The 23082-nt window shown below is 37.3% G+C and overlaps 1 protein-coding gene across 1 annotated transcript in view; it reads left to right on the forward strand.

The window, feature by feature from the left end:
- The first annotated feature begins 202 nt into the window (after positions 1–202).
- Positions 203–23082, forward strand: part of LOC127443125 (neuropilin-1a-like) — a 36824-nt gene continuing 13944 nt past the window's right edge. Inside the window, exons 1-6 of the mRNA XM_051701649.1 lie at positions 203–717; positions 2599–2776; positions 14020–14201; positions 15107–15334; positions 15565–15732; positions 19150–19313. Of these exons, the coding sequence (XP_051557609.1) occupies positions 657–717; positions 2599–2776; positions 14020–14201; positions 15107–15334; positions 15565–15732; positions 19150–19313 (981 nt within the window). The 5' untranslated portion in view covers positions 203–656. The remainder of the gene's footprint in view (positions 718–2598; positions 2777–14019; positions 14202–15106; positions 15335–15564; positions 15733–19149; positions 19314–23082) is intronic.

Genomic DNA, 23082 nt, shown 5'->3' on the forward strand with positions numbered 1-23082 from the left:
CGATGGCAAACTTCCCAAGACCACATCATTTTTACTTTCCTCCTTGCGCTAATTGGGTACTTTGAGGAACATCTTGTTTCAGCATATTGCTCCCACGCAAATGAGCCCAAAGTCTCTTTGGTTTGGCCCACAGTCTTCGTGTCTGGCTGGCAGAGAGACAGCGCGTCTCTGCCTTGAAGGGGTTAGAGGGTTTGCTCGTCTCCAGTCTTGGCCATTCTCTCTCGAGGAGGAGGTACGGGAGGAACGCGCAACCAGTGCAGCGTGTGTGCGCCCAGAGTTATGAGACCCACAGTCTTCAGATCGGATGCTGAAACCTTCACGCCAATGAGAAGCTACTAAATATACCCACTAGTGACAGAGAGGACGGAAATCAGTTATTTAAAGGCAGTGACCCGAGCGCTCGCGAGCAGAAGCTGCCAACGAGGACGCGCTGTCAAGTCCCTCAAGACTTATAGCAACTAGACAGCACTGGCTGTTTGAGAATACCCATTTTCCGTTCTGAGGATGAGGAGTTTTGTTCAGCACCATCGTATGGAAGAGGAGACGACAGTTCGCTGGGTCTGAGTGACAGAATGTGCTCCGGCTGACGCGCTTTCTCCAGACTCCAAACTACCAAAATCCAGAGGATATATTTGAACAGACTGATTTGTTTGAGAATGTATTGGTGTTTGCTGTTGGTGACTTTAACGGGATTGTCCGTGGTTCGCGCTCTAACGGGTGAGTTGGTCATTGGTGTATTTTTCAGTTCCGAACATCGTTGCGCAGCGAACATTAGAGGTGCTCTGTGAGCGTTTATTGCTTTGGCCCGTTATTGCAGAGGCTGGTCACCTGCTGGCTGCTGTTTCAGAGGGGAAAACAGAAAGAAGCAGTAATTAAGAGAGGGACATGTCATTACGCAAAAAGCGACATAATATGTGGCTGTACATAAGTAGCCTACGCAATGTTTCTACACTGTAAAAAGTGAAAATGTGCAGTTGGGGCTATGCATAATTGATATTACCATTAGAAATGACTTTCGTTGGTGTCTAACCTACAGTAATGGTCAGGTTCACTAATATATTTGACTTCAGTAAAAATAAAACCAGATGGTTTAGCCTAGATATTTGAAAATATTTTATTGTAAGTCATTTATTTATTTATACTGGAAAATCCTGTAAAAATGAGCCTCATGTGGTAACATCTACATTAACAGGTTTTATTCAAATAAAAAATATATAACATATCTGAATCAACCTGAATACGTTACAACAACAAAACAAATTTTAATAGCTCCTTAAGGTACCTTTTAGAGTGTATAGCAGTGGTTCTCAACCTTTTTGACTCCAAGGCCCCCCATTGTCGGAGAAAATATTCGAAGGCAACCCCCCCATGTAGGCTGTTAGATATTTATATTATAAGATATTTCCTTAAAACTTGTGATTCCAGAAATGTCTAGAACTGTATGTTCTTCATAAAAAGCAAGCTGTTGAAGGGAGTTATTACATATTTTTAACATTTTCAGTAAGTTGAATTATAATAATTATATTAAAAATTATAATTATCATATTTTAAATCATTTTAAGAGATCTTGAGGCCCCCCTAGAAGTGTGCTGAGGACCCCTAGTGGGTCCCGACCCCCTTGTTGAGAACCACTGGTGTATAGCACATTTGACAACACATTTTTAAAGTGATTTCAGAAGAAAAAAATTGGTTATGTATTATTTATTTATTTACTCATACATTATTATTGTAAGACGAGCAGATTAGTCTATATTGGGTCAATGTATGAGGGTGCACTGAGAGAGATTTAGTCAGTCTCAGTGTGTGTGTGTTTGTGTGTGTGTGTGTGTGTGTGTGTGTGTGTGTGTGTGTGTGTGTGTGTGTGTGTGTGTGTGTGTGTGTGTGTGTGGGCGGGTTTGGGTGGTTTACGAACTTAGGTTACAAACTGGTAATTACAAGAGTATTTTGCTATAAATGTGGTTTATGAGGAAATTTCTAGTGTCCCCATAATTCAAATTGCTTAAAAAACATACTAAATGTTGGGTTTTATTTTTGTTTTGTTTTTTGAAAATGTAAAAATGCAGAAAGTTTTTTGTGAGGGTTAGGTTTAGGGGTAGGGTCTATAGTTCGTACAGTATAAAAATCATTATGTCTATGGAGAGTCCTCATAAGGATAGCTGCACCAACATGTGTGTGTGTAAGAGAGAGAGAGAGAGAGAGAGAGAGAGAGGGAGAGTGTTGGGTGTGTGTGTGTTATCAGACTCAAACACCCAGACACACTGGCATATCTACCCACCACACCACATCTGCACACCCATGCAGGGTGAATTCAGGTAAATTGAGCCAGTTTTTGCCATTGAGATCACTGTGGCCCAAATTACCTGAATTTACCCTATACAGCAAATCAAATGGGCTGTTCTGTCAGCTCAGAGACATTGATCCTGAATCGATGATCTGTCAAACAGCATGTAAGATTAGAGTGCATTATGGGTGACATTATGGGTGTCAGGTTATCGGGTTAGTTTGACACGAATATCTGGGATGCATGTAATGTTAAGTGACTAACAGTTATCAGTTTGGTTATTTTTTAAACAATATATGTGCCTTTCTGGTTTTTAGAAAGTCCCTGTGGTTCGATAATCACAATCAACAGCGCCGGATATGTGACCTCGCCCGGTTACCCGTCTGGATACCCGGTGAACCAGCAGTGTACCTGGCTGATCCAGGCGCCGGAGCCTCAACAGAGGATCCTCATCAACTTCAACCCTCACTTTGATCTGGAGAGCCGGGAGTGCAAGTAAGTACACCGTCCTTCATGTCCAGGAGAAAACTGAGGCATCATGAATCACAGACATTGTACATAATGGTTCTACCTGGTTTGAAAGCAAACCTCTATGTTTTTTCCCCAAGAGAAAATCTTTGAGAATGTGAAAAATGGGAGGAGTCGAAACTCTATGGTTTCATTTTCAGAAGATTGATGAGGCCTCAGCTTCTCATGAGTAATTAAGCTGATTGTTTTCCTAATGATGAAGCTGAAAGACAATGACATTAAATTATAATGAGGTTGGAGTCTGAGCTTGTTATTGCCTTGTGGCTCATTTCAGTGGTTCAGTTAACCAAATCTCATAAATGAGAATGGTTTGATGACTTTCTCTCTGTCATTAAACAGCTCGTAAATAGGGCGTAAATCAACAGCTGTCAGTCACACAGGGCTGCTTTACTATTGGGTTGGATTTCAGTGCCAAGGGACCAATGAAAGTCCTTTCTGCTGATTGACCTGCTTTGGTGGTCCATCTTGGGTTGATCAGTCCATCTTGATCAGTTTGTGTGTATGTGTGAGAGATTGATATAGAGGTGGAGAGAGTTAGGGTATTTTCTGAATGGCATACTACCATACTGCTCAAGCTATTTTTGAAGTATATGCAGTATGCATAATGTGCACAGTATAGAAAATTTCTTATGCATGGAATAATGTACCCGGATTATTTACTATATTTACATATTTACAACCAGAGCACATTTACATATTTGCAACCAGTGCTCTCAACCAGAGGTGGAACCACAATGCACTCACCTCGACCTTGCATATTCAGTGTGATGAATTAACTATTATTAACATTTGCCATGATTTTTAACAAGCTTTCTTTACCCATTTGATTAGACTGCCAAAATGATAACTGAACGCCACTGAATTAAACATGTAATTTAAGGTGGTCTTTAATAACAGTGTCGCATATTACTCTTTGAAGCTTTAAAATGGTTCAAGCTTTAGAAAAATAGTAGGCAGTATACACTAAATACTATACAGTATGCAGTAAGCAGTACACTAGCATTCCATTCCAAACATAGTCTTCAAAAAAGTGGCAGAAATCAAAACTGTACAAAGACAATAATTTGAGGTCTTATTCTATGATGAATCAGGCCATTACAAGATTTTGTTGGAACATATACAGTATATACTCTGTCCTCTGGAGGTCTTCACTTGTTAATTGCATACCAGTCTCAGCTCAGGAATAATCACTCTGTATGTGTTTGCCTTGGATTTTAAATGTACTGGCCAAGATTCAAGATGTTTATCTAGTTTGTAACAGAGACATTTTAAAGCTTCAACGCTTGTCTGTCTCACTTACAAGAAATACACAAACCTGTCGGAAAGAGATACATATAGATATGGACATATAGGGTACAATGGGGCTAAAGGCCCCATGGGGTAAAGTGCACTTCTGATTTTATTTTCTCCCAAAACACTAAACAACAAAAAAAACTACAACATTTTAGTTAACACCTGTTTGTCACTTTACACTGCAAAATGTTCCTGATCCATGAGGTCATCACGTGCAATGTCTAAAGTTTGATTTTAAAGTAATTTGATCAAATATTGAATCATTTTTACAATTTTGCAAGTTTACGTAGCTAATGAGAATCCCTGAAATAGTCACATTTATTTTTAGGCAAAATACTTATTAATCATTTTCAGTTTTGTTCAAGATCCAGTAACTGGAAGGATAGTTTTGGGGGTAAAAAGCCCCCCTGTTGCAAGGGTCAAAGGCCTCCCATAAAACACATTGTTTTTCTTCAGTGGGCCGAATAGATTTGTTATGAAAGATGTTCAAAGTGGGCATTGTGGGGATTGACTGATCCAATTACAATGGAGATTCATTTGTTTGTAGAACACTTGAGATTTTATGAAAGGCCAATTGTTGTATGTAATTGTATGTAATTGAAATGAACAGAAAATGGTGCACCCTTTTCTGAAGTGCTTATTTTGAATAAGTATCATCTTAATTTGTTACTCAAAAAAGCATTTTCCTTTTGACAAAAAAGTAGTTGACAAATTTACTCTGTAACTATTGTCCCAATTTAGACGATATCACTTTAACCCCCCTGGGGGCCTTTTACACCAAAAGGCTCCCTCGCCACCTTTAAAAAAAAAAAGAAGAAGAATTAAAAAAATATTTTTTTATAAAAAAAAAACTTTCGTTAATATTTATTTTCATACTAATTATGTTGCTCCATCCTGCATAAAAAAAATAAAAACATTTCTTTTTTCAGTCTTGCTATACTTTTTGAACAGAAAAAAAAAAAAAAAATTCCTTAAGGTGTGCCTTTAGCCCTATTGTAGTCTATCTCCAACTTCGATATATACATACAGTCGGATGATTAGTTAGACTATTCCATACATCCATACTCTCCCTAAGCTTAGCATTAAACTATAACTATGACTATTATTTTGTTCTCCCTTAATTCAAGAGAGTTCCAGAACGTTTCTGTCCATTCAGAAACATTCACTGGGATTAAATGTTTTCAATATACACAACTAAAGCCTGCTAAAGCCCGCTGCCAGCATAAATGTTAATGCGTGCTATGGAATGATGGGAGTGTTTTGGACGAACTTTCATGAGTCTCGGAGCTGAAAGGTTAATCAGAACTTCACTCTAACATGGACCAGATGCCTATGTGTTGTTTTTGGACGGACTTTAGTTTTTTAGCTCTGGCAAATCTGCAGAGTTTCTGGTGAACATTTTAAACCAACCCTGCGGAAACGTCCAGGAGATATCCGCAAATACAGTATACATTCCTTCCTGCGCTTTCCTGCAGAGAACAAACACTTTGGACGATCTAACAGGCTTTTATTGTAACATGTTTTGTTACAGAGTAGATGTTCAAAGCAGTTGCCTATTGATGTTTCTCAAGATTTGCCTGGTTGCCCTTTGAGGAGGTCTGAATGTCAGAATGACTGTAATTACAAGTTTCATACTTGTAAAAAATGTTCATGTCTTTGTCGAGTTGGAAACTCAGAATTTTATGAAAGCTTTGACTTCAAGCACTTAACTTGATGTCATGTGAAAAGAAAATAGCAGTGGTTTCAACAGTCAAGTCAACATGAAACGCTCTTCCACAGTCTTACGGATTTCCAAACGAAACAGGATATTCTTGAGAAAAAATGTAGCCTGGGACTGATTGGATCTGATTTGATAGTAAAAAGTGGGTGTTACATACCATAATGAAGCCAGGAGGGGATGAACAGTAAGAGGAATTTGTGATCTCAGTCGAAAAGGAAAGTTCCTTGAGAGGCGGAACAGGTACATTTTGATAAAAGATTATGAAGACAATTTTTTTATTTTTTTTTATCCATAATAACATGCACTGATGATCTGTGCACAGTAATACCAAAAATGTGCATTAAGTAAGTAAATAGACTTGACTTTGACTTTGATGTCGAATTGCACATGAAAAACTGTACATTTGTGTTTGATATGCCATTGTATTATAGCTAGTGTTACCTGGAGCTCTTTCTTTTTCTTAAATATTTTGCAAGAGAATATAGAGGTGAATTAAGGTAGTGATTATTTTGCTGTCATCGACAACAAAGCTGCACATGGATCAATTATGGCGACAAGCGTTGCCATAGAGACAAATAATTTCTGCATGCCAGGACATGAACAGCTTAGAGTTGTCATATTGTAATTATGGTAATTAGCTCTCATTGATAAAGCTCGATCATTTATATCTAGACACAAAAGCTGTACAATAATCCGCCAAATTAGTTGAGATGAACCAGATGCAAAGTACCACACCTAGGCTGAGAGATCAGATGTTTTGGAGTGGAGTCCTGGTGTGACACTTTGTTTTGTCTGATGCGGGATTGTGTTATGTTAGTTTCAGTTTATTTAACTCAGGTGTGATTTGTTTCAGAGGGTCAGTGTGTGTGGTTGTGTGTGTGTAGTGCATTCTTGTCTTATCTAAGGGGGTGTCAGAGAGATGGGTCTGGTCGGCACATGCCTCTGGCCCCAGACAATAATGTAATTAGTGTGAAATCAGTCACACATGTTCCTGTCGTACACACAACACACACACACAAACATTCAATCTACATCCTTCACTTAAAGAGATAGGTCATCCAAAAATTAAAATGATGTCCTTCTCTAACTCTCATGTTGTTCCAAACCATATGACTTTCTGTCTACTGTAGAACACAAAAGGAGATGTTAGGCAAAATGTTAACCTCAGTCACCATTCAATTTCATTGCACCTTTTTCCATACAATGAAAGTGAATGGTGACTAAGAGGCTAACATGCTGCCTAATATCTCCTTTTGTGTCCTACGAGTTTGGAACAACAAGAGGATGAGTAAGCGATGACAGCATTTTTGGGTGAAATATCCGTTAACCATGTAAAGAGAGAGATGCAGTTTGTAGTTTTCTAACAGATTTGCTTGTCGTTTTATGATGTGTTTTCTAAGAGATAAAACACAAGTAATTTCCTGCATAATTAATGAAAATAGATTCTTATCAACCCCTTTTACACACACTTGTGTGGCTTTCAAATTATTTTCAGCATTAATGGCTTTGTTGTGTGGGAATGCTTTAGTAATGCTGCACATATTAATCATTAATGACACTCACTCTTTCTCTCTCTCCGCCTTCTTAACAGTACTCCCTTACACGTTCTTTCACACACAGAGGCAAGCATCAGCTTTACTATTGCTCATACTTGAACAAACCCCTAAACCTAAGGCATTAAACTTCAGTTTGTAGCTCATCTCACACTGTTTGTGCAGCAGACATAAATGATACCTCAAATCATGTGATTTGTTGAGGACAGATGTGCTATTACTTTTCAAAGTGAATTTTACCTGGTGGACAATAAAACATGATCTTACTGAGGGTACTGAATGAGGGACCCGAGCCATAATTAGGACTCGGGTTCCTCATCCAGAACACCCTAGCAACAAATTTAAAACATTTAGAACACCCTAGTAACTGCTTAGTAATGCCCTGGTAACCTCTAACCACACACAACACCCATGTTTTGCATGGGGAAACACCACTCAGATTTTATTTAGAAAAGGTAATAATCTAGTCTTAACAATAGCATTAGCACATTAGTAGATTTTCAGCCTGTTTTTTGTTTTTAAAGTTACTATCTCTTTAAGTAATAAGTTATAAGGGGCCGTGCTACAGTATATTGTGAATATAGTCATGGCTGAAGTGCATTATTGGGCACAAATGTTCATTAAACTCTACAAATCTGGAGCATTTTTGGGCTGCCACCTGCAATTTTTCACACTCAAATTTAAAAGCTCACCATTTACACATACTGTGGACTAATTGACAAAATTGGTCTCATCAAAACCCCCCAAATTAAAAAAAGACTCCAATTATTCATAAACAATATTGTATAACAGGGGTCGGCATCCTGTGGCAAGCAGAGGGGTAATCACTGGCATGCCAGCAACAGCGAGAGGGGAGCAGACTCATTTATTTATATGAAATGCCACACATGTAATCCTTCCTCATGATCACACAGCATGTTTTCATGAGCTGAATGGGAGGCTAAACAAAATCATGGTCACACTCAAACTTACATTAAACGATTAAAAGAGAAAACATAAACCCACATCGTGGGGTTCAAAAATTCAAAGTATGAAGAAAACCTGGGAACAAAGTTTTTTAATTTTGCAGGTGCGATTGACCGAAAAGGGCTAAATAGTTGATTGGCTTGTGATGCACTAACGGCTTGCACGCGCAGCTCGAGTGTTGTCACACTCCCATTCCGCTGATGAAAACACGCTGCGTGGTCATGAGGAAAGATTACATCAAGATATAGATTGGAATGCAGGTGCAAAAAAACTTCATATAAATAAAATAGTCTACTTCTCTCTCGCTGTTGCTTGCGTACTAGTGATTACCCCTCTTTGTGATTTTGAAAAATGTATGACATAATATAAGAAATATAGGGGGCCTGGGTAGCTCAGCGAGTAAAGACACTGACTACCACCCCTGGAGTTCGCAAGTTCGAATCCATGGTGTCCTGAGTGACTCCAGCCAGGACTCCTAAGCAACCAAAGTGGCCCGGTTGCTAGGGTGGGTAGAGTCACATGGGGTAACCTCCTCATGGTTGCGATAATGTGGTTCGCTCTCAGTGGGGCGCGTGGTGAGTTGTGTGTGGATGGCGTGAAGCCTCCACAAGCACTATGTCTCCTCGGTAACACGCTCAACAAGCCACGTGATAAGATGCGTGGGTTGACGGTCTCAGACGCGAAGGCAACTGAGATTCATCCTCCGCCGCCCGGATTGAGGCGAGTCACTACGCCAACACAAGGACTTAGAGCGCATTGGGAATTAGGCAACTGAGACTTGTCCTCTGCCATCTGGATTGAGGTGAGTAACCGCACCACCACGAGGACCTACTAAGTAGTGGGAATTGGGCAATCCAAATTGGGAGAAAAGGGGATAAAAAATAAAAACAATTATTCCACACAATTTCGTGATCTTTTATTAAAGCACTTTCACAAGATGCTCTGTAAAAATTCACATGTAGGACCATGATTATATCATTGGGTTTTGCACAAATGTTTCACTCATAATATTATGCGGATAATATCATTTTTAATGAAAAATAAATGATAACATTTATGAAAAATACAAAATAGGAACATTTTCACAAGTGGACTCAAACTGCGGAAAATCACACATGCGCATTTTTTGGGGGGGGGGGTGTTCGGCACAGCCATTGATCAGGAAAATAAAAAATGGCAAAAAATTAAAAACATTTTGTTGTTGTTGTCCTAAATTTGTAAGCATGTAATTCTGGTTCTGTTCCCTCAATCTCCCTCCAAAAAGTCTTATTTTATTCCACTAGATGGCAGCAAAAAACATTTTTATAAAACAAAAAGTACATTTTTACTTTATCAGCTTCCATCACAATATGCAGATCTGAAATGTAGGTGATGCTTGAATGCATTTTAGCCCTCACAGATGTGCTTGTCCATAGACAGTCAGTCCAATTTTCAGTTCATACACCAACCTCATTGTTTCATCAAATATCTCGGCCTCTGAGTGGACTAGAAGCTCAATCTAGGTGTCTAAATTGAGATTCTCCCTTTTGTGATGATGTATAACATTTTATCATCAATAGTCGTTAACATTTATTTCCGATGATTTATTTAGCATGCTAATTCTTTTTCACATTTTGTTATGGACATCTAAGCTATAACACTGGATTATTCACACTGCCTAAGGTAAAAGCAGATCTAAAGTTTTTAGCTATTTGGGGCTTGCAGCAGCAGTGATCAGTGCATAAAGGAGACATGTGTATTTGATGTCTTACAGAAATCATATTTCACTTTGTGATTCTTTTGAAAATCTTTTGAACTGTGGTATTAGGACAACAAAATAAACTATACAGTCGCATTCCTTTTTTACTTTTCGCCTAGCTTTCATTTGTTATATGATTTGTCTATTTTAAAGACTTTTATATTTATATTCATATTTCTACCACATGACCTCTAGGTGGTGCTGATTTACAAAGCGAATGTTTTCAGGCTTTCTTTTGTTATTTTATGTAACATAAGTGCAGAAGTGGTGGTTATGTATGAAAAGTTCAGATTCTAAGCTGTCAAACTATACCACATATGCCTGACTTACAGCACTGTGCAAAAGTTTTAGGCACTTGTGGAAAAATGTTGCATAGTGAGGATGTCTTCAAAAATAATGTCATAAATAGTTTTCATTTATCAATTAATGTTATACAATGTCCAGTAAACATAAAAAAGCTAAATCAATATTCGGTGTGACCACCTTTGGCTTTAAAACAGCACCAATTCTCCTAGGTACACCTGGACACAGTTTTTCTTGGTTGTTGGTAGATAGGATGTTCCAAGCCTCTTGGAGAATTCACCACAGTTCTTCTATTTATTTATTTAGTCTCAATTGCTTCTGTCTCTTTATGTAATCTCAGACTGACACGATGATCAGTGGGGGGCTTTGTGGTGGCCATGACATCTGTTGCAGGGCTCCCTGTTCTTCTATTTTAATATTTTCTATTTGCAAAAGTAATGTTTGGGAGTCTAACATTTATATTTCCTATTGACACACTAAAGCTGAAGATATAAATAATCATCTTTTGGATGTACCGCCAGGTCTGTAGAGTTAAAGAAAATGTAATTTTTTAAGTAAAATCATTTAATGCCATCCTTCCACTAGTAGACAGTAAACAGAACATTGCTATTCAACAAGAATAATGGTCAGCTATGGGTACTATTTAGCCTGAGACAGACAGGGTTGGGAGGGTTACTTTTGAAATGTATTCCACTACAGATTACAGAATACATGCTGTAAAATGTAATTTGTAACGTATTCCATTAGATTACTCAAGGTCAGTAACATATTCTAAATACTTTGGATTACTTCTTCAGCACTGGTCGATTGTTTTCACTTGTTTTGACTATAAAAACTCTGCCAGTACAGTAAGACAAAATACACGTTATAAATACATTCTCTGAAAAACCTAAATATCTTATGCAGTGTTGTTTCTAAAACAAGAAAAATCAAATTGATCTTGTTTTAAGGATTTTTTGATATTTTTACAGGAAAACAATAAAAAATTTATTATCAAGAATATGATTTTTGCCCTAATATCAAAGGTCTTACTAGAAAAAAAGAAAATATGATCCAAAATATCATGTCCATGTAAAATGGCTAGAAATAGCATTTTAGCTTAGCGAAAAGCTGACAATTTAAACAAGTTTTATTTCTATTTCTTCTGCTCCAAACTTCAAACTTACTTCTCTGTCTGCTCGTATGAATGTAACACATCATAAGAAAGTGTTTCACCGCTGTTCAAATGCACTTTTGATTGCATCATTTATATGTATAAATGTTTTCCATCTGAAAGGACTAAATATTAAATGAAACAAATGACAATAAAATGCAAAGTAATCTCTTCAGTAATCAAAATACTTTTTGAATGTAACTGTATTCTAATTACCAATGATTTAAATTGTAACTGCAGTGGAATACAGTTACTTATATTTTGTATTTTAAATACGTAATCCCGTTACATGTATTCCGTTACTCCCCAACCCTGGAGACAGAGCACTTAAAATTAAAATGAACAGAGGAAATTGGAATGCCCAATATACGGATGTATAAAAGAGGTCCCGCCTTACAGGTAAATGAGCCAACTACCTTTTATATACAGACTCGAGAATGCCCATTACCTGGACCAGCCTGAAAAATAGAGGGTTTTTTTCTTGATCTGAACTAAAGAAGCACAATTGATTATACCACTGTTGTCAAATGTTTTCTGTTGTTATTTGATCATAATCTTGACCAGTGGCGTAACTACAGGCAGTGCAGGTAGTACAGCCACACTAGGGCCTGGGATTAAAGGGAGGCCCGCAATGGCCACCCGAAAGGGAACGACCGTGAGGACGATTGCTGTCCCGATGGTGAAAACTGCTGAGGGGGATCAGCTGCAAACACAGTTTCATTTATTAATTGTTTTACTCTCGATAAGTCACAATATCAGAAGCTTTCGCATCCTCATTCTGTGGTTTCTCAATAGTAGGATATTTTTGATCCAAAACCAAACTTTGTGCTGATGAGTTTCTGCTTTTGTAGAAATTGGTTGAATCTGTCTCTTCCTCTTATCAGATAAAAACCCCTCTGAACTCTCTCTGACTGTAACAAATGCATGCATTATTGCTTGTTTGTGTATGTGTTTGTTTGTTTGTTGGTTGGCTGGTTTGTTTGGTGCCATGAAAATGAAACAATACAAGAATACACAGCAGACGAGAAATATGTGCAGGAGATATTTGAAACCAAATGTGGCTTATTTGAGTATCTCCTCATTAATAACATAAATTTACTGCACCTTGGATCATTCTAAAGTAAGTCAAAAATTAACTGGACAGATGAAATTGACAGAAAAACAACAGAAACTAAACGAAAATTCAAAGAGTGTGATTGTGTGTGGGGGGTGTGAGTGTATGATACATTTACAGAGTAGACTGATTCATCATGGTGGCCCTAATTCTGTGTTTGAAATTATGGATGATGTCAAATAGCAGTATAAAAGTATGAATTCCGGAATACTGAACCTGACCTGTCATCAACCCAGAACCTCAGTAATTCTGTATTTTCCAGTTAATTAAATCAAAAGAGTTAATTAATCGACTAATTTTTTATTTATCCAGAATTCTACACGTCATGCTACAAGATATCTTCCTGACTTATTTTTGTGATCGTTTAATTAAAATACTGATCATCAGATTTTAGTGTGAGTCCAGAGGACAGGGACAATTCAGATAGGCATGAAGCATGCTTCAGCTCACACAGAGGTTCACATTGTGGTGAGAGGTCAGAGGTCACACTGACCGTCAGTGTCTTGGGTTACAGGAGAGCAAGAGAGCGTGAATATACTCTGTGGGGGGCTGTGTGTAAAACCAGTGTCAGGTCGACAGGAAATGCCTCATGTTACAGATGGTTTTGAAAGATCTGATGCTATACAAGTCATCAAAATGATCCAAATTGAGTTATCCAAAAGTTACCGTAGGGTGATAGGAGGAGGAGGGAGGATCAGAGTTTTCAGCAGCATTTTATATGAAGACTGTATATGTAATGAACTATAATGTTGTTTTAAGTGCATTATAAATATATTGGTTATGCCATATATTACACATTGTAATCCTTTGTTTTGTTTCATTAATATTTGTAACCACAGTTATAATACGTTATAATATCTACCTATTTATGGTTACACAACTGTATTGCACATGAAATGTAATCTTTCATTAATTTGTAATCTTTTCTGTGTAAATATGAATAGGTGAATATTAAAATGTATTATAACTGTGGTTACAATTATTTAAATACAACGGATTATAAGGTGTATTTTTATTATATTATATATTATTATTACTATTATTATATATCATTATATAATTTAGGTTTTAATATATTTTTAAATTATAACAATTGTATTATACAGTTTATTATTATATATAGATTAAGCACATACATACCTATGTATGTATGTATTTATGTATGTACAGTCTATGTGTGTATATATGTTACATTTTCCATTACAAAACAGAACACTGTTATTAGAATAGCTAATTACTTTATTTTACAGAATTTGAATAGACTGTATAAACAATCCTAATTTCAATTGTCTGTCTGTGTGTGTATGTGTGTTTGTGTTTGTGTGTGTGTGTGTGTGTGTGTGTGTGTTTGTGTTTGTGTTTGTGTCTAGGTATGATTTTGTTCAGGTGTTTGATGGTGCGTATGAGAAAGCTGTATCTCTCGGGAGGTTCTGCGGCAAAATTGCCCCATCTCCGATCATCTCTAGTGGAGACTCTCTACTCATCAAATTTACCTCCGACTATGAAAGCGCAGGAGCCGGATTCAGCATCCGCTATGAAATACACCGCACAGGTACTCATAAACACACACACCAATAAATACACATCACACACACAGTCAAAGACTTTAAAACATTATAATACACAAACAATAACACTGAGACAAAGAGGGACTCATCCATTAGTTCACCCAAAAATGAAAATTCTCTCATCATTTTCTCACCCTCATGCCATCCCAGATGTGTATGACTTTCTATCTTCTGCAGAACACAAACAAAGGTTATTAGAAGAATATTTCAGCTCTGTTGGTCCATTCAATGCAAGTGAATGATGGCCAGAATTTTGAAGGTCCACAAAGCACATAAAGGTATCATAAATGTAATCCATATGACTCTAGTGGTTAAATCAATGTCTTCAGAAGCGATATGATAAGTGTGGGTAAGAAACAGATCAATATTTAATCCTTTTTTATTATAAATCTCCATTTTCACTTCCTCATTCTTCTTCTTATATTTTTGGTAATTCGCATTCTTTGTGTATATCACCACCTACTGGACAACGAGGAGAATTTATAGTAAAAAAGAACTTAATTATTAATCTGTTTCTTACCCACACTTATCCTATCACTTTTGGAGATATGGATTTAACAAGTGGAGTCACGTGGTTTACTTTTATGCTGCCTTTATATGCTTTTTTGAGTTCTTGCCACCATTCACTTGCGTTGTATGGACCTACAGAGCTGTGTTCAGCAGAAGAAAGAAAGTCATACACATCTGGGATGACATGAGGGTGAGTAAATGATAAGAGAATTTTCCTTTATGGGTGAACTATCCCTTTAAGCAATATATTTATAAGCAACTGATATTTTTTTTATAAACTGCTACCAAATGATTTACTCACTAAAAATATTGTGTATGAATACATAAGTGATTTAAAAACATTATGTAACTTAAAACTGTAATTTTACATTCTGAGCAGGAACTGAATGTTCCAGAAATTTCACTGCGCCACATGGGGTGATCCAAACTCCTGGTTTCCCTGATAAGTACCCAAACAACTTGGAGTGCACCTTCATCATCTTCGCACCCAAGATGGCAGAGATCCTTCTAGATTTTCAGAGCTTTGATATGGAACCGGATACAAGTCCACCTGTAGGGGCCGTTTGCAGATTTGACTATCTGGAGATATGGGATGGATATCCTACAGGTAGAGACAAAAAAAAGAGGAACTTAAATGTAAAAACAGTGCTGATTGGTAAGACTTTATGCTGAGAGCAATAGGAAACTTTTTAGCAGACACACACACAAACTCAACCATTTAAGATCTTACGGATATTAGAATTAGAATTGTTCTGAATGATTAAAGGTTGATTAGTGCAAACCCATAGAGTATTTTGAATGAATTGGGAATTGAATTGCTTTCTCTCTCTTTCTCAGTTGGGCCTCATATTGGTCGGTACTGTGGTTCCAGACAACCAGGCAGTGTGATCTCATACACTGGCATTCTCTCTCTCAGCATCCACACAGACAATGCCATCACCAAGGAGGGCTTTTCAGCCAATTACAGCATCCGAAACGGCTCAGAGCGGCCCCAGCAGCACCAGGGTTAGTGATCATATCCAACAATTTATATCCTATGTGTGTCTAATAATAGTTTTAATTTATTTTTCCTGAAGTGTACATATAAAGTTAGTCAAGGTTTTATGGATTCAAAACGCAATAAACCTTTACACTTTTTCCATGTTCTTTCTGACACTTCAGGTGTCTTACACAGCCGAGTTAAGGCTGCTTTGTGCCTGCTCAAAATTCTGTGTAAAGACGCAATGCCGCAAAAAAGCCACACTAAATTATGCCTGCTGTGACCCACCACAGCCCCAAGTTTCATACCCCATAAATGCATTTATGCCACCTCTGAGCAGAATTAAACAGTCTGCTTAAATACACATAAATGCCACTTCAGCTTCTGTGTAAAAAATGTTGCAGTGTTAAAATGGCTTTAGAATCAAATAGACCGCTTTGCTACTCTTCTTTAAAGGAATATTCTGGGTTCAGTACAAGTTAAGCTCAATCAACAGCATATGTGACATAATGTTGATTATCAAAAAAATTTTTTATTTCCACTAGAAAAAGAAAAGAAAAGAAGAAGAAGCCAAAATCGAAGTTACAGTGAGACATTTATAACAGAAGTGAATGGGGTAAACTTTGGAGGGTTTAAAGGCAGAAATGTGAAGTTTATAATTTTATAAAAGCACACATTAATTCTTCTGTAAAAACGAATATATTATTTGAGCTGTAAAGTTGTTTAAATCGTCATTTTTACAGTCGTTTTGGGGTTTGTTGACATTACATCTTCATTGCAATGAAGTTGTAAAATTGGCTATAACTTTGCACAGAAAAGGTTAGTAAGAGATTTTATCACACTAAAATCATGTTAACACATATTGGTAGCACTTTATTTTACAGTACTGTTCTACATTTACGTACTACTGTATATAATTACAACAACTATAGTAATTACTAGGTACTAACCCTTAACCTAACCCTAACCCTAACCTTAACCCATATTAAGTACATTACCTTATATTACTCAGTACTTTCTTGGATAAGTACACTGTAAGTATACTGAAAGTGCATGTACGGTAAAGTAAAGTGCAACCAACATATTGTTTATGTCTTGTGGCTATACTTTTGAAATAGTGAGTATTTTAATGTTTACGGATTGGCCCAATTCACTTCCATTGTAAGTGCCTTACTGGAACCCAGAATTTAGCTTTTTATAAAGAAAAGGAGGGATCAGTCCAAATTCATTTTTGTGGTAATCAATATTATGCCACAATTCAATTGTGCTTAACTATTCCTTTAAGACTCCTATATGTAAATGACCTCCGTTGTGATTGGCTAATGCTTACACATGCTGTTTTGGGCAGTTGTTGATGTGTAATTGTTGGCGGTTATATGTTAATCGAACATTTCTGCAGCTTAGTTTCATGAGTTGCTTTGACTTCCGAAAGTTCGAATATATCTACAAAAATCAAGGACATTTTTACTTTTCATTATATGAAAAAATTGAAATTATTGTCAATTTTGCAGCAAAATGTGTAATAAATATAACATATGTGGGTAATCAAAGATGTGGATGAAAATAAACTCTTCTGATATTTCTGCTCTCTCAGCTCAGTGAGTCTGGGACTTATATTAAACCCATCTTTCAAGTTTCACACACTAACTGAGACAGTTAGCAATAATGTGCTGATGGCACTGAGAGAACAACCAAGATCCTTTGAGACCTGAACCCAGCACAGCTTCAATTCATAAAACTGCATGCGTGTGAGTTCAGGTGTGTAATAAAGTGTAGTGAGGTTTATGCAGGGGCGGGTTTACAATCTTTGAGGCCCCAAGCAACCGACCAACCTGGGGCCCCATTTAGAAAAATTTTGCTTAAAAAATGACAAAATTGGTTTTAGATCTTTTTAAAATTTTAAATTCTTGTTAAAGATAATTAATGCATGTTTTCCAGTTTTCCCACAATACAGTGATAAAAAAAAGCTATATTTACTGTACCTACATGTAAATTTACAAAACACTTTTGTGTGTGTGTGTGTGTGTGAACAAGGTGTGCAAAACTACTCCACCCAGTAACATTTTGGAATTCCATTGTTACATATATATATATATATATATATTAATATTATAACCCAACAATTATTTATTGTTGTCCAGTTTGTCATTATAATATGATACAGTAATATTACTATTACTATGAGGATATGTTGTATACAATAGTAATATATTTCTATTTTATTTACTTTACTTTCACCTGGAGCTTATATTCTGATGCTGCAGGGTATTGTTCACCATGTTGCATAAGGCTGTATTTTATGTAAGCATCGTAGGTACTGTAACAGTAAACATACAAGGCACTACGGCCCCTTAGAACACTAAAGCAGCAGGGGGGAAAAATTGACGTTTATCAAGCGCTGAAGCTTTGCATGGTGCAGAATAATCTGGAATCATGTTAAACATTGTAACAGTGACCTCTTTGCAGCCTGAACTTGTTCAGAATGTTAAATCGTAGTGACACCTGCGCTAAAAACAATCTAGATGCAACGCAACAACTGAAACAGAATCCAGTTGTCTCGACGTGTTTTTTTGAAACCTGAAGTTCTTTTTAACTTGACACAGTGTCTAAAAATGTTCCTGTCCGGTTTGAGACTGAAAAAACAGCGAGACGTGATGCAGCAGTCAAGGGCGAAAAACAGGGTAGACGCACGCAAAAATACATTCAGTGTGAACGGCCCCTCATCCGTTCGCATGTGTCTGTGAGCGAGAGCGCATGGGCGAAACAAGTTCGGAAGGCCTGTATATTGTTTTTCATAAATTACAAACCCGAACCTAAAGTCCTACTGACCCAAACCCGGCGGCTTCGTGTACTGCTCTGAGACCGCAGACAACAGCGTATTCGTGCATGTACCCAGAACAGCATGTCACCCCTCAAGTGGTTTTTGCTGAGCTTTCCTACCGGGGCGAGGGCCCCCGATGTCCGGGGCCCCACGCAATTGCTTGGTGGTTAAAACCGCTACTGGGTTTATGGCTTATAATTCATCCTTATCCCAGTGCCATACAGGGCAGGTTGGTAACTTTAAGGGTCACTGCATCTGGACCCAAACATGAAATACTTACTTTAACTTCCTGTTGAGAGAAGAGAGCAGATCTAAGTCATACACGCACATTTACTTTTAAATGGGGACATTCCATAGACTTCTATTGTTTTGTTTTTTTGTTTGTTTGTTTGTTTGTTTGTTTGTTTGTTTGTTTGTTTGTTTTTTACAACAGACAAACCCATCGACATTCAGATCTGTGTTTCTTTTCCTTTTTAGTTGCTTCAACATTGTTTTCTGTTTATGCTGTGATGCATTCACTGCAAATTTGATCATGGCTGTGCTGAAATATTAATAAAACATTATTTGTGTGTGTGTGTGTGTGTGTGTGTGTGTGTGTGTGTGTGTGTGTGTGTGTGTGTAGGTGAATGTATGTCTCCTTTAGGGATGGAGAGTGGTGATATCACAGATGATAGAATCACTGCATCATCCCAGTATAATCCCAGCTGGTCTCCACTGCGCTCCAGACTGCATTACCCTGAAAATGGCTGGACACCATCAGAGGACTCCACCAGAGAGTGGATTCAGGTACACATGTATTTATAGACCTAGTTTCATTTTATGAGAAAATATATTATCTATACATGCAAAAAGGCAAAGTCGCACATGCACATACAGACATGAACATAGACTCAATATTTTAGCATAACAAAAACATTTTTAATTCTACAAGAGGGTGAAAACAGTTCTGGACAGTTGTGAGCGTGTACTTGTATTTAGCATTAAAAAGTTAACTTCAGACAGCTCTAATGAGAAAACTCACAGACACAGATTCACGAGAGGAAAAGGGCTTGCGTGAGTCTTTGTTTGTAGAATGGATGTGATTGACATGTTGTCATTCTCACAGCAGTAAACGCAGGAAGGGTTTCCTCTCTCAATGAGGACATTTATGGAGCAACCGTAGACGGAGCTTACGCTGACAGTAGGCCAACAGTTCTGACGTTACCAGGAAAACAGACACACATCTGGAGAACATATTTCATTCTGAGAGAGAGAGAGAGAGAGAGAGAGAGAGGAGAGAGAGAGAGAGAGAGAGAGAGAGAGAGAGAGGTCATTTCTCCATATCTGAACAAAGATGTTCAAGCAGAAAATGTATTTAACTAGCAGGAGTAAGTTCATGAGAAGTGAGCAAGTATTTAAATGTTTTTTGGCCTTTGTGAATATGAAGATATTTATGTCCTATGTTTGAGACACACTTATGGTTAAGACTGTAAATATAACAAAACTTTTGATTTTACGTTTGTATAGTACAGGTGCATCTGGATTGAAGCCGTTTCAATAGAGAAATTTACACAGCATTTAAAGGAATGTTCTGGGTTCAGTGGAAGTCAACATCAATCAACAGCCTTTGTGGTATAATAATAGTTACCACAGAAAATAATTTTGTCCCTTATTTATAAAAAAAGAAAAGAAAAGAAAAAAAAAAGAAAAGAAAGAAAAGCAAGAATCGTGGTTATACGGCAAGGCACTTACAATGGAAGTGAATGGGGCCAGTCCATAAACATTAAAATTCTCACTGTTTCAAAAATATATCCATATCAAGTAAACATTCTAAGTGTTAACATGATTTTAGTGTGATAAAATTGCTTACTAGGATTACCGGTGTTAAGCCCTCATGACAATAAAGTTGTAATATTGACTATAACTTTACACAAATAAGGTTAGTAAGCGATGTTATCACACTAAAATCATGTAAACACATATAATGTTTACGTCTTTTGGCTACACTTTTGAAACTTCCATTGTAAGTGCCTTACTGTAACCATGATTTGTGCTTTTTTTTTCTTTTTTTTTTAAATAAAAAAAGGGATAAGCCAAAGTTTTCTTCTGTGGTAATCAACATTATGCTACAAATGCTGTCGATGGAGCTTAACTTGTATTGACCCAGAACATTCCTTAAAGGGACAGTTCATCATTTAGTCATCCTCCATTTTTCTTTTATTGTGGAACATAGCGTATGGCTTAAGAAGACTTGAAATATAATGCACAAGTAGTATGGACTACTTCTATATTATTTTTGTCCATTCTGGAGCATGACAGCCTCTGGCCCCAATTTACTTTCATTGTAAGCAAAAGAGCAGTCTGACATTCTACTCCCTTTGCATTCCACACAAAAAAATGAAATTGAGTGACATGAGGGTGAGTAGTCAGATGAAGACAGAATTTTCATAACTATTTCTTTAATCATATCACTATCTTAAAACTTGCGAATTGGTGTGTGGAATATGTGAATTGGGGCAAAACTGTCATGGTAACGATGAAAGGTCTGTATATGGCAAGAGATGTCACAGCTTTGTTCAGAGATGTCTGTTCCAGTTTCACTTCGATGGCCTCTTTATGTTCTCCCTCAAAGCATCTGTCCTCCCTGTCCAAAACCTTCACATTCCTGTCTTCAAACAAATGATCCTTGTCCGGGGGCAGTTTTGTCCTGTCTTGGCTCCAGTCTGGAAACAATCTTACAGGGATAGTTCACCAATGAAGACAATGAAAATTCTGTCATCATTTACTCACCCTCAAACCTTTCAGGCCTGCATGTTAGTCAGAATTTTATGCACCGACACCCTCAGCTACCATTCACTTTCATTGGATGGAAAAAAGATACAATGAAACTGAAAGGTGAGTCTGTCAGTCCATAACATTCTGCCTGACATCTCCATTTGTATTCAGCAGAAGAGAGAAAGTCACACAAGTTTGGAATGACATGAGGGTGAGTAAATGATGACAGAATTTCATTTATGGGTAAACTACCGTAACCCTTACAAAAAGCAAAGTAACATGAGGGTCACCTTAGTACTGTCTTCCTCTTTCCTTATTCCTCTTCCCTTTCCTGCTTACCCTCTTTCCTACTTACTCTCACATACACAGCAATATCCTGTTTTCTTCAAAAAGTGCCTATATGTTTTTCTCTAGTCCAGGTTGGTCCTGGCATTTGTGGGGGTTTCTTTCTGTCCTGCCATTGTTCCCTCCTTAAGTGTCGTTAACACTTGTTGAGCTTGTTAACAGTGGCTGGCTCCAGTTGGCAGCTGAACTGATTCTGATATGGCACAATATTGAAAAGCTATTACCCTACAATACCTTCCTGTTCAGTGTTCGAGCGAGAAAGAAAGAGAGAGAGGGAGGTTGGCAGTCATGCATTTTCAATGCAATCTGCTCAGTGAGACCAATGGGCGAGAGATGTGAACTTTTGTGTCAGGAATGCTTGTATTAAGCCAAACTCTCTCAGTAGGCTATTTATGCACACTTCTGTTGCGTCAGTTGAGTTTAATTTCTTTCAAGAGTCACGCACACATAAAAGCACTTACATAAATTCTTCTGTTGAAACTCATGTATTATTTGAGCTGTAAAGTTATTTAAGTTGTCACTTTTACGGTCATTTTAGGGTGTTATGGTTTGTTGACATTATGTTGTCATGGCAACAAAGTTATAAAATTGGCTATAACTTTACACAGAAAAGGTTAGAAAGCGATTTTATCTCACTAAAATCATGTTAACCCACATATCGTTTAAGTCTTATGGCTATACTTTTGAAATAGAGAATACTTTAATGTTTACGGATTGGCCCCATTCATTTCCATTGTTAGTGCCTCACTGGAATCCAGATTTTTCTTCTTTTTTTAAAAAAAAGAAAAGGAGGAACAAGTCAAACAAATTTTTTTGTGGTAATCAATATTATTCCACAAATGCTGTCGATTGATCCTAACTTGTATTGAACCCAAAATATTCCTTTAAAGGTGCGAGGTGCACTTTTTCAAAAGTTGGAACACAATATCAGACATGAAAGATGCTTCTACAATTCACCACCCACAGAGCTGTCTGCGTTCCATCATATACAGTATGTGTGTGTGTTTTATTTAATAGGCCAGCTGTTTTGGGAATAAGGCCCTTTAGAATCACAGCACTGTGTGTTAGTACACATGCAGAGGCATTAACTTAATTAGTTGAGAAAGGTGTGTCAAATTGGTTGTTTGGTGATTAGACTTACCTGTTTTTTATTGACCCTGTCCAGACAACAGATTCCACCTCCTTAAACTATGAAGTAAACACATATGGATCATACTGAAGGCCTTAGAGTCATTCAGACTATGGGTGTGTCCCAAACCGCACACTTTAGCACTATTCTCATTTTGTAATGCAAGTAGTGCAAGTAGTATGTTAACACTGAAAACGTAAAAAAAAATAAGTGTACTATGGGTACCCGGATGATACATTTCTGAAACCGTCAAAACAGAGTTTGGAATGTTGGACACTTCATGCACTCAACGCTCACCTCTTGCTGTATGTAGCGTTGCTGGTCTGA

This window comes from Myxocyprinus asiaticus, chromosome 6 (genome assembly GCF_019703515.2).
Source record: "Myxocyprinus asiaticus isolate MX2 ecotype Aquarium Trade chromosome 6, UBuf_Myxa_2, whole genome shotgun sequence".
NCBI lineage: Eukaryota > Metazoa > Chordata > Actinopteri > Cypriniformes > Catostomidae > Myxocyprinus > Myxocyprinus asiaticus.